The 15,793-nt window shown below is 38.0% G+C and overlaps 1 protein-coding gene across 2 annotated transcripts in view; it reads right to left on the reverse strand.

Moving 5' to 3' along the window:
- Positions 1–515: 515 nt before the first annotated feature.
- The window catches only part of LOC137342852 (S-adenosylmethionine decarboxylase proenzyme-like), a 55,682-nt gene continuing 40,404 nt past the window's right edge, over positions 516–15,793 (reverse strand). For both annotated transcript variants that reach the window (XM_068007035.1, XM_068007034.1), the window contains 3 exons: positions 13,345–13,437; positions 8,012–8,167; positions 516–2,264 (listed from right to left, as the gene is read on the reverse strand). In XM_068007035.1, the coding sequence (XP_067863136.1) occupies positions 2,142–2,264; positions 8,012–8,167; positions 13,345–13,437 (372 nt within the window). In that variant the 3' untranslated portion in view covers positions 516–2,141. The remainder of the gene's footprint in view (positions 2,265–8,011; positions 8,168–13,344; positions 13,438–15,793) is intronic.

Below are 15,793 nucleotides of genomic sequence, written 5' to 3' on the forward strand. Positions count from 1 at the left end.
AAGCATGGCATGTTTACAGACTAGATGCAGGGAGGATGTTCCCAATGGCTGGGCAGTCCAGAACCAGGGGTCACCGTCTCAGGATACGGGATATGCCATTTAGAACCGAGATGAGGAGAAATTTCTTCACTCAGAGGGTGGTGAACCTGTGGAATTCTCTACCTCTTGGCAGTGGAGGCCAAGTCATTAGATTTATTCAAGAAGGCGATAGATATATTTCTTAATGCCGAAGGGATCAAGGGATAGGGGGAAAAGGCGGGAACAAGGTACTGAGTTAGACGATCAGCCATGATCATTTTGAATGGCGGAGCAGGCCCGAAGGGCTAAATGGCCTACTCCTGCTCCTATTTTCTATGTTTCTATGTTCTTCAATAATAATAGATGTAATTTTACCCATGCTCATCTTGCTAGGAATTGTGGTACAAGAGACTTTTCACTTAGCTTCTAATGTCAGAATGAAGTACTCAGGTCAGGTATATCCTGGATTGGATGCAGTGTACCCCCTCTTTCCCCCCCCCCACCCATGCTTGATAATAGTATCTAAATCCTAACCTCTGAAAAAGAGTATTCTCTATTCAACTGAAATGACTTTTCTACTTCCAATAACTGCTTGTCATTATGGCCCCTTTGAGGGAATTATTGCAAATGTATTGAATTTAAGGGCCATTTTGTTCTATAGTCTTCTGCCCACTGGGGACTGGATACGGCCCAAGTACCTTTCAGTTAAGACCTAGGTGTCCAAGAAGGAGAGTTTCATACCATCTGTTTGGGCTGGATTCAAACCCATACCCCAGATGTGAAAAGACAATGTTTAACTCAATGTTTCATTCAACCTCCTATACAAAATACAGTATTCAGGAAATTGTATATAATTATTAGATACACTTTCAACAATTTTTTTGTTTCTGTTAGTCTTTCTAATTTATCTTTCGGTTAAATGTTTTTTTTTAAGTTCTATTTTTAAGTCTTACTCCTTTTCTATTTAGGTTATTTCTGCATTTTATATTTCTTATATTTTTGCTTTTATTAACAGCTAATGTAGCTCTCTGACTGTAGTACAGATGTACCAGTATGAAGGCTGTAGGTAGGAGATATTAGCCAAATGTTATTTAATTATTTAATGGGACTGTTCTTCATTAATAATTATGTACATCTGATCAAACAGAATAGGTATCAAAAGGGAGCAAAGTTTTTGACTTGCAAAATGTCTATACATTTCCATTTTGTTCAAAATATAAAACTTTAATTTAAATTATCAGTGTAATCTTCCCTTATTTTAAAGAGTTAAGAACTGTCAAATTATTTTTTGAGTCTTATTATCTGTAGCCATATGACAAAACCATTGGACATCATACTTCCCAGACTGCACTATAAGAAAAGACATTGCCCCTTATCCTTCCATTTAGTGAAAAAGTGCAAAGTTCCAGGCTGTTGCTGAATGTCTGTACAATAAAAGGATCTGGATTAACATTTTTGAATACCTGGCAGAGTATTGTGTTGGTGATCAGGCTGTTGAAAGTTACCTGGGTTAAAATTCCCTTTAAAATCATTAATTTAGGTGATCAATGTCATCTCAAATTGCATAAAATGGTTACATTTTTAGAACAACAAACCTAAGGGGGATGTTTGAAAACTGAGGTACAAAGGTCTATAATACTGTACAGCATCTATTCATGATTACATGTTCAATGCGTTTAAAGACAACCTGATATCTAGTTGAAAATGTTTCTTTCCTCTTTGTATGCCACATATTAGGTAAAGGAAGTACATTCCAGATTTGCTTTTTATGCAGCAATTTTGGTAAGTTAAAGTTAGTTGGGGTTTAGCTATGATTTTTTTTTCTTGGCAGAAACCTACCACTTAAGTGTTTCAAGTGTAAAATCCATCAATGAAAATAGTACACACCTAAGAAGTGTGTATTTTACAAAGCTATTATCTTAACAGTATTGCACCAAATAACTATGCAGAGGAATGGCTTACATGTATAAACCTGGTCGGCATAGCACAAATTGGACTGCACTTCTATGCCTATTTTAACTATGACATGCAAGCTGTTACAATAGATTAACGTAATTGATGCAGTAATTCATGTTTCATGCTTCGTTCTGTACAGCTGGGATGTTTTCTTCTCTGCTGTGAAGCTAATGCTTGACATAACTAGCAAATAGAAAGCTGTAGTTGTTGAACTGAGCATACTGCAAATCTTTGCGCTTGAATCCATCCACGGCTGGAGGTGCCGAACAGGAGATGTGACATTTCGAACTCTGCACGGAATCACCAGAATTAATTTTGATATCTGGACTTAGCAGCATGGCTGCATTCTAAATTAACAAGCCAGTTATTTTCTGTTTGCTCTATTATGCCTATTAAATCAAGAGATGCTAATGCTTGGGAATAGAACATTCATTTCCTCTTAACACTCTGGCAGCATCAAGTAATCCCAGTCCAGCTATAGCACGTGTCCAATGCACTGCAGGGCTCCATATCCCTCTTTTATTGCAACAGCAACATATCTTAAACCTCAATGCCACAAAAACACTCACATGATGTTTTTTATGTACTGTATTCTTTTGGCTTTTCTGGCTGATATAGTTAAAATTGCATAGAAATAATTAGTCATATGTTTATTCATTTCTCAATGATATCATCAATTACAGAATGCCTGGAAAAATAATTGCATTCTATGATATATGTAGTTGTCCAATTGGAACTAAGTTGACACAGTTCAAAAGTCACAACAAATGCGATGAATGTTTTTGGCAAAAGTTAGTGCAAGTATCTGCAATGATTGGCACAATACACCATAAAAAGAAACATATTTTATTCCTATCCAATTTCATCCAATCTATGACTGTCCTGATCTGTATACACTGCCTTTACCAACTGATCCTACGAGAGGCTGGACTAAAAGGGATATATTTAAGAAAAATTAACTTGAAGATATAATACTTTACTGAAATTCTGAACTTTGAACTGCCTTTGATGAACCAGGTAGAGATGGGGCCTGCGTTCATTCAACAAATTGAATTTAATGGCCCTTCACAGGTGTGTTCCTATTTCTCACTAGAGAAAATAAAGTGATTTCCACTCGACGGACATTTTTCTGAAAGCGACAGGTAGACTGAGTTTCTTATGTTTTATCTATTCCAAGAAAACTGTAAATTAATTATGTTGCAGCTCCATACATTTCTAAGGATGAACCTTAAAGCATTATAAGATAATTGTTTAGAAATCATTGCAGATGTTTTGCGAAAGAAAAACATTAACATTTTGAAATTATATAATTGTTTTCACTGTTCAGTGGGGTAAAGTCAGGTGAATTTGATCAGCAATTGCACTGGGTTTTTTCTGATGTTAGAAAATTGTTTGTCAGCTGGTAATGCTCTGATTGTGAAGGGATGAATCAGTGTCTTTATAACTCTTTTAAATAGTCGTTATCCAGCACTTCATTGTATTTTGATGCTGCTGCCACAAGCTCTAAATTGAACTGTCTTTATCTGTCTTAAATATTTGTCCTTTTTTTGCTATAGTATTGACTATTGATTATTCTGTTCATTGGTGATGCTAACCAAATGTTAATATGGCTTCGGCTTTAGAAGACAAGACTGATTCCAATATTTATTTAAAATCCTCTTTTTGCTGGAGGGGGGTGTTGCTGGGTATTGCTATGATTTTCCTTCCGTCTTAAGGTCTTTGTGTCATGCACTGTTCACGATAAGATGCCCTCATAAACAGATACCCCCATAAGTGGTTCCACAATACAGCCTGAGGCTGCTGGTGCTGTGGAATCTGCTCCTTTTATATTTATATTAATTCCACAGCACCAGAGCAGCATGCTGCACTCGCCCAATCTTGCTTTAATGCAGTTGTTTGACCATGTGTAACGTTTTCTGATTGCCAGATTTTCTCCAATGACTGATGAAGACCCACTCAGGTCAGTGAGTGAAAAATCATATCACCAGTTGTACAGACAGGCTGAGTACTCAGACTATTGGAGGCCAGAATAGTTAGCACCCTGCCCCTCTTGCAGTACTGTCTATATTTACTGCCGCCTCCAGATGCATTAACTTTTACCTTGATAATGGGCACGTGTGTATTACTCCCATCATCAACAGCCCCATGCGAAATAAACCATCCAACCTCATTGGAGACCCTAATTGTCCTCGGCCCTGTGAGCTGCTGGCAGAACTTGGTTTCTAGAAGGGTGAAGCTCACTTCATGTAGCAGTATCTTTGAATGAATACTAACAAATCCAAAATAATTGCTTCAAAATAAACCGTAGATTGCTGCGTCATGAATTCGCACTCTCAAACTGCACATGCATAGTTATGAAAATTGCAGTATTGTGCAAAACATGGACTCTGTTTTCTTAATTGCTTCCTGATGGCCTGCAATTAAAGTTGTGCTTGGAGGCCGTGGATTTTCAGTCACCATCCCAAGACCTAGCACCAAATATGAAAGTGCCTGAAAACTATTTTAGGTGGATCTCAGAACCTCTCAAGGCAGCAGCCTAACTCATTTACTTTGTTCACTGCTGCTGTTATTGGTAGCAGCACTCTAAAACAATGGGGGCATGAGAGAGCAGGCAGATAAACTAATTAAACCTCCGCCAGCCGAGCACTTAAGAAGTGTGATATGGCTGCATGGCATGACTTCCACCTCCCGCCCCAGGCCTTCCTTCTGATCTTAATAACAAATCATTTTGGTGCCACTCATGGCCTCCTTTCAATGGCCCAACTGAGACCAGGAAGTGAAGATGTGAGAAACTGTGGGTGTAAATCTTATCCCAAGCACTCTGTGGCAACTGGTTATTAGAAACAACATTAAACAACAAGCTGTGTCATAAGCCATCTGATTAAACTTTCTTTTGCATCAGTAGTAGACTGCAGTTTAAAACTGAACACAAAATTTTACCTTTTAAACTCAGTCATGTCCACATCATAATGCATGAATGAAAACAATAACTACAGCACACTTTGAGACTCGGAAATGTGCTGTTAACTCAGTTCTCATAGCCCCTAAAATACATTTGGATAATGGAAAGGATTCATTTTTAAATAATGAATACTAAATAATTTATATAGATTCTGCTGCATAGAATTTTTAATACACAATCATAATTAATCTAATGAGAAATAACTGAGCAATAAAATTATGACCAAGTATTTTATTCCCTCAATATTTCACTGAAAGAGATCTTCCATTCAAAAAGACTACGAAAAAAGTAACTATTCTGTAATATTATGAAATAATGGAGTAGATCCCAAAGTTAAATAACACCTTAGAAAATGTAATAACTGTAAAGAGAAGGCAAGAATGAGAAAAATGCACAGCCCATCAAGCTCACCCTGTCATTTCAGTCTATATTCAGGACCTATGTAAGCTATTTTTTCTTCTTCTGTAAGTTAAGGAAATGAAGATTGAATAAACAGATTAAATAAACATTCCAATTTACATGAGTGTAATTCAAACCATCTGTTCTCATATGTGACAATCACTAATGATGGGTTCAAGGGATTTGTTGCAGTCATCCATAGCAAGGCTGCATCGGGTTCGACAGTGGGGGGGGGCGGGGCAGGGGGAGTAGTGTAGTTTGCTGCATCTCTACACTACTTCCTCGTGCCCTCACTTCTGCTCAGTTGAATATATAAAAAATTGCAAAATTTGCCGCAGACCCATTTGGAAGTTATTTGCAACTTACAGATGACCTATGGCATTTGCAACCTATTTGAAAGTTGATTCAACTGCACTGTTGGAATTCAGATCGCAAATAAATGTTTGTTTTAAAGAATTCTAAAACATCACAAGCAATCAAAACATTTGGCAGTTGATAGTTCCCAGATTTATATAAGCTACTTGATTCCATTTAACATCCCGTTTTGGATTTAGCGTAACCTACACTGGAATTATTTGGCATTACTTTCAAATTGGTTTAAAATAGTGATTATGCCAATATCAAATTAGTGCCTCGACTGAGCCCATATCTTTGTGCTAATGTAAATCTTATTATTTATTAAATCAGCAGTAAAGGGAGTTTCCACAAAATATAACATTGTTGTTACAGACATATATTCCTTTATATCCCTGAAAGTAAAGACCCCAGAGTTACATGGCTGAATTCCTATTGGGATCTAAATTAAGCCTTACGTGAAAAGGGAAGAACAGTCTAATGTCTGGATTTAGTAAATGTCCTCCATTCCTCTCCAAGTTTATGCTTACAGTTTCTATCCAGAGCCTCATTTATATGCAATTTGCCACAGGCAAAAGCAATGCCATATGCCACAGGAAAACGCTGCGTTGTACAATAATCTTCAAATCAACCCACATGCAGCAGATTTTAAATACCACATCACAAATATACTATAACTTTAAAAAAATCACCCCACTTTAAATAGTTAGAAGGAAGCAAAATAAATGTTAGCGTCCTTGAAAAAAATGCATTTGAAGTTAATGATTTTTGAAGGGAGAAGATCTCCTGGTGAGGTTGTGTTAATTGTAGATGAGCCTTTTTTTGCTTAACTGTGTCGTTTATATGACTTGTTTTTATCCCTGGAAAATGTTTATTGGCTGCTTATATGATGTGGTTTCAAAAAGTAAACAAACCACCAAATGTTTTTACTGAATTGTTTAATGTTTGATATTATAAGACTATTAGAATATTAGTTTAAAATGTTGCTGTGCTCTACATTCTGAAACCCCATCTATATTAACATCCAATGGTCAGTAAAATTGGATGGATCTGAGTCAATAAACAGTACGCTTAGTTACACATCTATTATATGTGAGATCCACTACTGTGTTATAGATGTAATATGTGTCACATGTTTCTGATGCCATACTCCAAACATCACATTTCTTTACACATGCAAAACATTTTTTTGAAAAAAGACAAAAAAAGCCAGGCATTTCATAATAGTCATTTTGACTTGGAGCCAGAAATTTACAAACATACAACTGCTCTCTGATTGACCTCGACGATTGAGTCCACATTGCCACAGGGAGTACCTGAACTGTGGCCTTAAAGGGACAGCCAAGGCGAGCACCTAAAAGTCACAACCTTGCTGCAGTCGCTAATTTATTTGTGAGCAATGTCATGAGAGATCCACTAGTCTATACATAAAACAAAAGTACTATGGTGTATCATGTTCAGCAGACTAGAAAGTATGACACACATGCGAAATGTATGTCACACTTTCACCTCATTAGATCAAATATTCATAAAATAGCAACAATGACAACTGAACAATCTTTTTTAAAAAAAAAGTATAGAAAAAATTCCTGCAGGTTTCTGCTGACCTCAATAATCTGGCCTCTCTTTTTAAGGGGCAGAGCTAGGGATTTACAAGCAGCTGCCAATCTAGTGCATCAGAAGGCCAATAAACCATTCTTCCTGCTCAGGTGTGTGTTATCGGAACCTCAGAGGACATTTTACTTTTAGACAAGCAACAGCAATTAATCTATAATTAACCATAGGGTCAGCCTATTTAGAACTTGTGCAGTTAAGCAGGAGAAATTTCAGCTTGGGTCCAGTTACACTTTATGACCTGAGAGGCATAGCCCAGGTTAAATACAATTCCACTTTAACAGCAGACAGCTTTTTCAAGGTAGACCTTTTACACCTATTAGAAAAGGGTAATCAAGATGTATGTGCTCTCCTAATTATTATATAATGCAGTGTGCAGTACTCTTGTCATTATAAATTGACATATCCTTTTATCTATGCAGTGCTATGGGACATATACTGATTGACTCAGAACAATGTTCTAATTTATAGCATTCAATAACATTGTACATTCAATTCCATATATCCACATTTACAGTTAGAGAAGCATGAGTTTAATAGTACTGAAGTTCCTATGGATAATATTGAATTGTTCAACCTACAACCCTCACGGTCGGTCACGTAGGCAGGCTATGCTCACACCAATACTCTAGATCCACAAAAGTGTATTTGTGCAGTGTCACTAATCTACCCAACAAACAAAAACAAATCTGGCTGGAAGGAACTTACCTGATTGGCAAAAAGAGTTGTAACAAACTTTCCTGGTTTGAAGATATCCACTACCTTCTTAATCAGCTCAGTGTAGGAATTCAAGGCTAGATTAGTTTCAAAGCTTACATAGGAGAAGTCAGGTTCTGGTGTGATGTGAATCGTCCAATATGTTCCCTGTAGTTATGCAGAGACAAAGAAAGAAGTAGCTGTGGAAAAATGGTGTAATAAGATATGTACAGTTATTAAAGGGCCATACAAACAGCAGCCAGTTCAGAGGAAGATGACAGAAACATCGGCCCAGCACAGTTTTTACAATAATTATGTTTTGGCCACTTGGAGAAGAGTTTGATCTTCACAGAAAGAACTTACACATGTTTTGGAACAAAAGCTTTGTTGTAAAAACTGTAGCAGATGCATATTTCTGCTGCCATCTTCAATATTCCAAACTGTTTGCTGCTCATTTACAGGTATTCTTGGCCTGTATGCCAGAAATTCCTATTCACAAGGCACCTTTAACATAGACAATCTGAATTTTGAGAAAGGGTTTGATTAAAACTTATGTAAACCACATTTTATTTATTGACCCTGCCTATCCTTGGTTATGTGAGAGCCTAACTTGACAAGATAGAAGCATATGATCGTGAAGACATTCCGAGTGTGCTGTGACAAAGATCTGTTTGTTTTACAAATCTGATATTTTCAAATCTTCTGGAAAAGTCATATATTCTATAAGCTTGTGAATACAAAACAATACTTTATTCTTGGATTGTTACAGTATCTTGTCAAGTCTCTCAGAACTATCTCAAAGCACTTCACAATGAATTACTTTGAAGTTCATTAACTGTTGTTCTGTAGGCAAACACAGTAGCTATTTTGCACACAGTAAAATTCCATAAACAGGAATGAAATGAATGACCAGTTAATCTATTTTTGGTGATATTGTTTGACAGAACAATGTTGGGCAGGATGTTGTGAGAAGTCCCTGCTCTAATTCAAATAGTCCCATGGGATTTTTAATGGCCACCTGAACTGTCTGGAACAGGGAGACATTAACAACAGATATTGACGTATGATGATATATACAGAGGCAGAAACTGATATTTTTGGTCGGGGATGCTGTCAACTTTGCTATGTAACAACATGTATATTTCACATACCAAAACATGAATGTTATAGGAAATGAATACATTAGATTTACAAAATACATACATCATATGCTTTAGATGAGCAAGTAATCTGCAGTGAAATCCATCTGCTGTTTACTGAGATTAATTACTCTGTTGTATTCTTTCCAGGAGAAAATTTGGATTTTTTTTTAAAAGTGAAATATCTGCATAATATGTGGATAGACAAAACCTTTTTACAGTTATTAAGTAAATATGAAATTTTGGTTTCTTATTCATTTAGTTACACTTCACATAATATGCATAAGGTAAGACATGTTGCTGAGAAAATAAAAGCCTGTCCCTTTAAGAGATTTCAGGCAGAGACCATGTGATCATTCCTTAAGGAATCAAGAGGACAACCCCCTTATCCACAGATAATTGTTCTACCACTAACATCAGTTTCACATGAGAGGATTCACAGCATAGAAATAAGCATGGCAAAAAGACTGCAGTAATTCATTCCTCAGTAAAAATGTGTTTTTTTTTAGAAAGTGTTTTGGAGCTGTTTTACGTCACCTTCTGCTGTCAAACCCTGCAAAGAGTGCAGCAAAGCATTCCTAACAACCAACATGCAGGCAGTGTATCTCTCTGGTGTCTCCGGCAACCCCATTATTTCATGGCCTGTTAAATGTAGCAGGGATTTTTGGGTAAGACAAAGAAAAGAAAGCTCCACACTCTAGTTTTAACTGGTTCAAAATAAGTAACTGCCTCCGGACATAGGAAAAAAGCTGACAAAAAGGCCTAGAGCATAAAGCTTCCACTTTTTCCTCAACACATTATACAGGTCTGTAACAACCCCTCTCAACGTGGACTCGAACAATAGATTCAAGGCTAGTTGCTAACACAGTATTTACCGAATCTGTTCAATGAACTTCGAAAATGAAACACATTGAGGAAACACAATTCCAAGCCGGTATTTAAAATGGGGAAGGACTAGGCATAATGAAGGCGAGTCCCCTTCCGAAAAAAAGAAAATGACAGACAGGAATAGACCAACTGGTCCATCTAGCCTGTCCCATATAGATGTGATGCCTAGTTCAATGACACTCTCTTCCCACCCAGAGAGGTGAAAAAACAGATTAAAAACCCAGGCCAATTAAGGAAAAAAAAATCTGGAAAATTCCTCTCCAACCCCGTTAGACGATCAAAACTAGTTGAGTAGTTCGTATTGACCCTGATTTATATTACAGGGTACCTACCTCTTGTATGGGGTGATCTCCACCCCAGGCAGAAACAGGGCCAGCTCTCTCTTGAAGGAATACTGTGAATCAACATTCACTGCAGAAGCCGGCAACCTATTCTACAGGTCCACTATTCTCTAGGAAAAGAAGAACCACCTAACATCCAACCTAGCTCTGCCCTGACACAACTTGTAAGCACGATACCTCGTCCTCCATGACCTATCCAGTTGAAATAATTGGTCCATGTAAACACAATCTAGTCCCTTCATTATTTTATAAATCTGTCAAATCGCCCCTGAGTTTCTACTTCCCTAAAGTAAACAGATCCAGCTGTTTGAGCTTATCTGGGTAGCTAAGGTGTTTTAAACTTGGAATCAATCTTGTGGTCCCACTCTTCACTCTTTCCAAAGCTTCAATAACCCGCACCATGTGAGGGGCCCAAATCTGGACACGGTATTCTATCAGAGGTCTAACCAAGGTCTTGTAGAAAGGCAGATGCATGGTTCTCCCACTGTTGACAGCACTCTCGAATTAAAGGACCTGATCGCCAGGGACCCACATTTTTTGGTCTTGTGAGCAACTGTCTCTGCTTAAAAATTAAACCTACGGATTCTGTCCTTTTTAATAACAGGAACTATGGATCTGCAACCTCCAGTGCTCCTTGATTGGAACAGTAGCACCAACTGAAATATAAAGTCTCGAGTTTCTATTTGAGTGTCAATCCTGAGGACCCTTCTAGACAATATAAAAGTGTTTTGAGTCGCTGTCTGTGTTAATCTATTCTTAGAATCTACAGCTACTATGGTGAGGGAAAATTAAAGGATGTTAGTAAATATGAACTCTTGAGGTAATGAGAGTATCCCCAAGGCCAGTGTAATGCACTCTCCAGGGAGGGGTCTGTATTCAGACACATATCTCAGTCACCCTGGCCTCTTCCACATAGGAGCACTCTACCCATTATCGATGAAGAGTGTGGGTAAATTTGAAGTTTACTGGCAACAAAGGTGGAAGTCATGCATACGGGATCATACTGGCCCTCCCTACATCGGTATTGCCTTTTCTCTTAAAAGAACAAGTCAACTTGAACAAAGTAACCTGAGCTGATTTAATGTGGATCCCCTTTCGCTCAGCATTCAGTCTAAATCCCTATTCGTTCCTCCTTAAAATTTCCATTTCTAAACCATTTGCAACAAGCAGCGGGCCCTGAATGTCTCGGGTTGTATGAGCTGCTGCATTTTCCGACTTGGTCCCACTGATAAGTGTGCAACTTGAAAATATTCCATAGTAATATTGCAAGTATTCATTTACTTCACATATCAATCTTCAATGAATGTGAATTTTCAAATTATATACCACTCTTCGTGTATCGATGTCAATAAGCCACAGGGTTGATCTAATCCATTGCAAACAGATCAGCATTCCTCCTTTAAAGCAGAAAAAAGATCCAATGTCTATTTTGTAACTCTCTAACTGGTAGTCATACTGTCTGTTGTGTTAACTGAATAGAGTTATGGTAAGGGCTAGCAAACATCTGTCAAAAAGGTATTGGGCCATAATTTGCTGTCAAACTAACGGTGAGGTTAATGGCACTTGCCGTTATTTATGGGTAAATGCTACAGCAACTTTGGGCGAGGGCAGATGCACAGTTAAACACGGAAATTCAAAAGTTGCTGTCCGAGTTGCGCCACTGCACCGTTAGCTTTGTGAAAATGGGATCTCTCTGTCTGCCTCACCATTCAGCAGTCAAGGACATTCAGCCACCGACCTTCGGGTAAGCTACTCCAAGGCGGCCTTCGAGACACACGACAACGCAAAATCGTCGAGCAGAAATTGATAGCCAAGTTCCGCACCCATGAGGACGGCCTCAACCGGGATCTTGGGTTCATGTCACGCTACACGTTACCCCACCAGCGAACAAATGTTATCTGTTTTTAATATAACGGGTCAGTTGCTGTCTTTTCTATGTTTCTACCTCTCTATCTCTGTTTTTTTTTGTTTGTTGTTTTTTTTGGTGATTTGTATATTCTGAGACCTGGCAGGTAACACCTGTCTGTCTGCACACTGATTGCCTTGGCAACGGGCAGTTGAAAAAACTGTCTGTTATCACCAAGCATTGTTCTGTGAATTATAAATGCGACTTCATTTCGAGGACTTCATTTCCACATCGTTCACCTGAGGAAGGAGGTAGCCTCCGAAAGCTTGTGAATTTAAAATAAAATTGCTGGACTATAACTTGGTGTTGTAAAATTGTTTACAATCACCATTCAAATGCATTGAACGGCATGAAGTTCCTGTATTTGCACGGTAGATACGAACTAAATTCGCCATGGAAAGCTAAGTCTTATCCATTTCAATCTAAGTACTTTTTTAACGATTTGTTAAGTGTTAATTACTGCCAGTCAATCTCTCAGGGACTGAAAATTAACTATTACAAGTGTGAAGTCTCATTCCTTCAGGTTTTAATTGTTGGAGATTTTAAAAATGTCAATTTTTTTTTTAAATGTTCACTTTTCCTATCTATCTCTTCTAAATCCAATCTTTCCCTCTTTTTCTCTTTCTGTACTGGATTTGACATTGAATTCACCCACTCTAATTTACACTTCCTTCTCGGTCCTTGCGCTGTTAATTTCACAATCCTGCAACCTGATTAGTTAAGGGGATACACAGTTGCTTGCCCTGTTCACTCAGGTCCCAGATGCCCTGTTTCCCTCACTGTGACGTTATCACCTCGTGCTTTCAGCAAATTGCCACGCAAAAAATTTTAAAAACCTAAACGTGCACAGGCAAGCTTAACTAACGGCAGACGCTGTTAGATGTTCTGCCACAGCAAATTATGGCCCATTATGTGTCATTTTATGGAACTGCTAACCAGGTTTTTTTCTCAGTGTTTATTTGAACGCTACAGATACATTTGACAGGCTACCGATTTCAAAAGATTGTTTTCATAATGGCCCGTGTAATAAAATATTCAGATTTTTGATTGTCCATGTAGCTGAATACTTACATCTGTTTTCAATCCATTCATTGAGTAGCCACAGGGATTGAACATTGTGGCATCAATAACCGAGCCTGGTATCAGGTCATGTATCCCACTCATCTGAGAAAACAGATTATTTTAGGAAAGTGTAAGGCACATTAAGCTCCAGTTGTGTGTTTAAAATCATCTGTGCACAGAGACTGTATTAAATGTTAGTTTTATGGCTGGAGTTTTAGAATTCTGAGCATTCTCAAAATAGTTAAAGATCCAAATGACAAATCAGCAGAATGATATTAATTTTGTAATTTGTTCCATACCTGCTTTCAATTCTGCAAAATCAGCTGGAGTTCACTCTACTTGAAGCATGAAATTGATGACTAAGAAATTGCACATTTTCTGAGTGTACTGTGCTTAAATGCTTTATAATTATACCTTTAAATTGCATTTTATGGTGTTTTTTTTACAAGTGTATTCTCTAAAGAAGGCATAGTAATTATATTACAATGTTCCATTGTCTTGGATTCACTATAGCTTAAGCACAGAAAGTTCTATTTTGCCCATTGGCAAGAATTGTTGAGTTCTTAGCAAGTGAACTGAGACGAATATTCCATCTTAATTCAACACTTGCTGAGCTCTACAATGGAATCTGTATCACTGCTGCGTTAGAACTCAATGTTTTTTTGGTGTCAGGAGAACCAAAATTTTGTATCTGTCCCAGTTTCACTATTGACACCAACAATCAAGAACAGATCCATTCTCAATCTTTTATAGAATCATAGAAAGTTATGGCACAGTAGGAGGTCATTCAGCCCATCGGGTCCGTGCCGGCCGAAAAAGAGCTATCCATCTTAATCCGAATTTCCAGCGCTTGGTCCGTAGCCCTGTAGGTTACAGCATTTCAAGTGCACATCCATGTACTTTTGAAATGAACTGAGGGTTTCTGCCTCACCACGCTCTCAGGCAGTGAGTTCCAGACCTCCACCACCCTCTGGGTGAAAACATTTCTCCTCAGCTCCCCTCTAATCCTTCTACCAATTACTTTAAATCTATGCTCCCTAGTCACTGACCCCTTTGCTAAGGTAAATTAGGTCCTCCCTATCCACTCTATCTAGGCCCCTCATAATTTTATACACCTCAATTAAATCACTCCTCAGCCTCCTCTGTTCCAATGAAAACAACCCCAGCCTATCCAATCTTTCCTCATAGCTAAAATTCTCCAGTCCTGGCAACATCTTCCTAAATCTCCGTTATACCCTCTCCAGTGCAATCACATCTTTCCTGTAGTGTGGTGACCAGAACTGTACGCAGTACTCAAGCTGTGGCCTAACTAGTGTTTTATACAGTTCTAGCATAACCTCCCTGCATTTACATTCTATGCCTCGGCTAATAAAGGAAAGTATCCCGTATGCCTTTTTAACCACCTTATCCACCTGTCCTGCTACCTTCAGGGATCTGTGGACATGTACTCCAAGGTCCCTCTACACCTCTCAGTATCCTCCCATTAATTGTGTATACCCTTGCCTTGTTTGCCCTCCCTAGATGCATTACCTCACACTTCTCTGGATTGAATTCCATTTGCCACTTTTCTGCTCACCTGACCAGTTCAATGATATCTTCCTGCCGTCTACAGCTTTCCTCCTCACTATCAACCACATGACCAATTTTTGTATCATCTGCAAACTTCTTAATCATGCCCCTTACATTTAGGTCTAAATCATTTATATATACCACAAAAAACAAGGGACCCCACTGGAAACAGCCTTCCAGTCACAAAAACACCCATCGACCATTACCCTTTGCTTCCTGCCACTGAACCAATTTTGGATCCACCTTGCGACTTTCCCTTGGATCCCATGGGCTTTTACTTTTCTGACTAGTCTGCCATGTGGGACCTTGTCAAAAACCTTGCTAAAATCCATGTAGATTACATCAAACGCACTACCCTCATTGACCCTCCTTGTTACCTCCTCAAAAAATTCAATCAAGTTACTCAGACACGACCTTCCCTTAACAAATCCATGCTGCCTGTCCTTGATTTTATATTGGAATTTGAAAGAACCGTGAAAATAAAAAATGTAATCTTTTACGTAGTTTCACTGAACTTTCCAAGCTCAATTTCACACTAGGTATTGCATTTTGTATATAATTCTGTTCAGCTCCATCTCCTCTATAATAGTATGTTTCTTGATACGCTTATTAAAATTATATAAAAGCCCCAGGTTTTTCACGTGGAAGACTGAATAAGATCGAAACAATAAATTATCTTTTGAGGAGTGTAACATTATATATAAAAATACCATACTTTGAAGTTCGCCAGGAAAAGTTCAAAGTTTGATATTTTTTTCAAGTAACATGATATCAAATTAAAATCATATGATCTATTTATGCCCTATCTTAAGTGATATTGCGGGTAGAATGAGCCAATCAGAGGTAAGTAGAAGAAATACCCTAGACATAGTAATTTAAAGTGTGACAG

The sequence above is a fragment of the Heptranchias perlo genome, chromosome 26 (assembly GCF_035084215.1).
Source record: "Heptranchias perlo isolate sHepPer1 chromosome 26, sHepPer1.hap1, whole genome shotgun sequence".
NCBI classification, from domain to species: Eukaryota; Metazoa; Chordata; class Chondrichthyes; order Hexanchiformes; family Hexanchidae; genus Heptranchias; species Heptranchias perlo.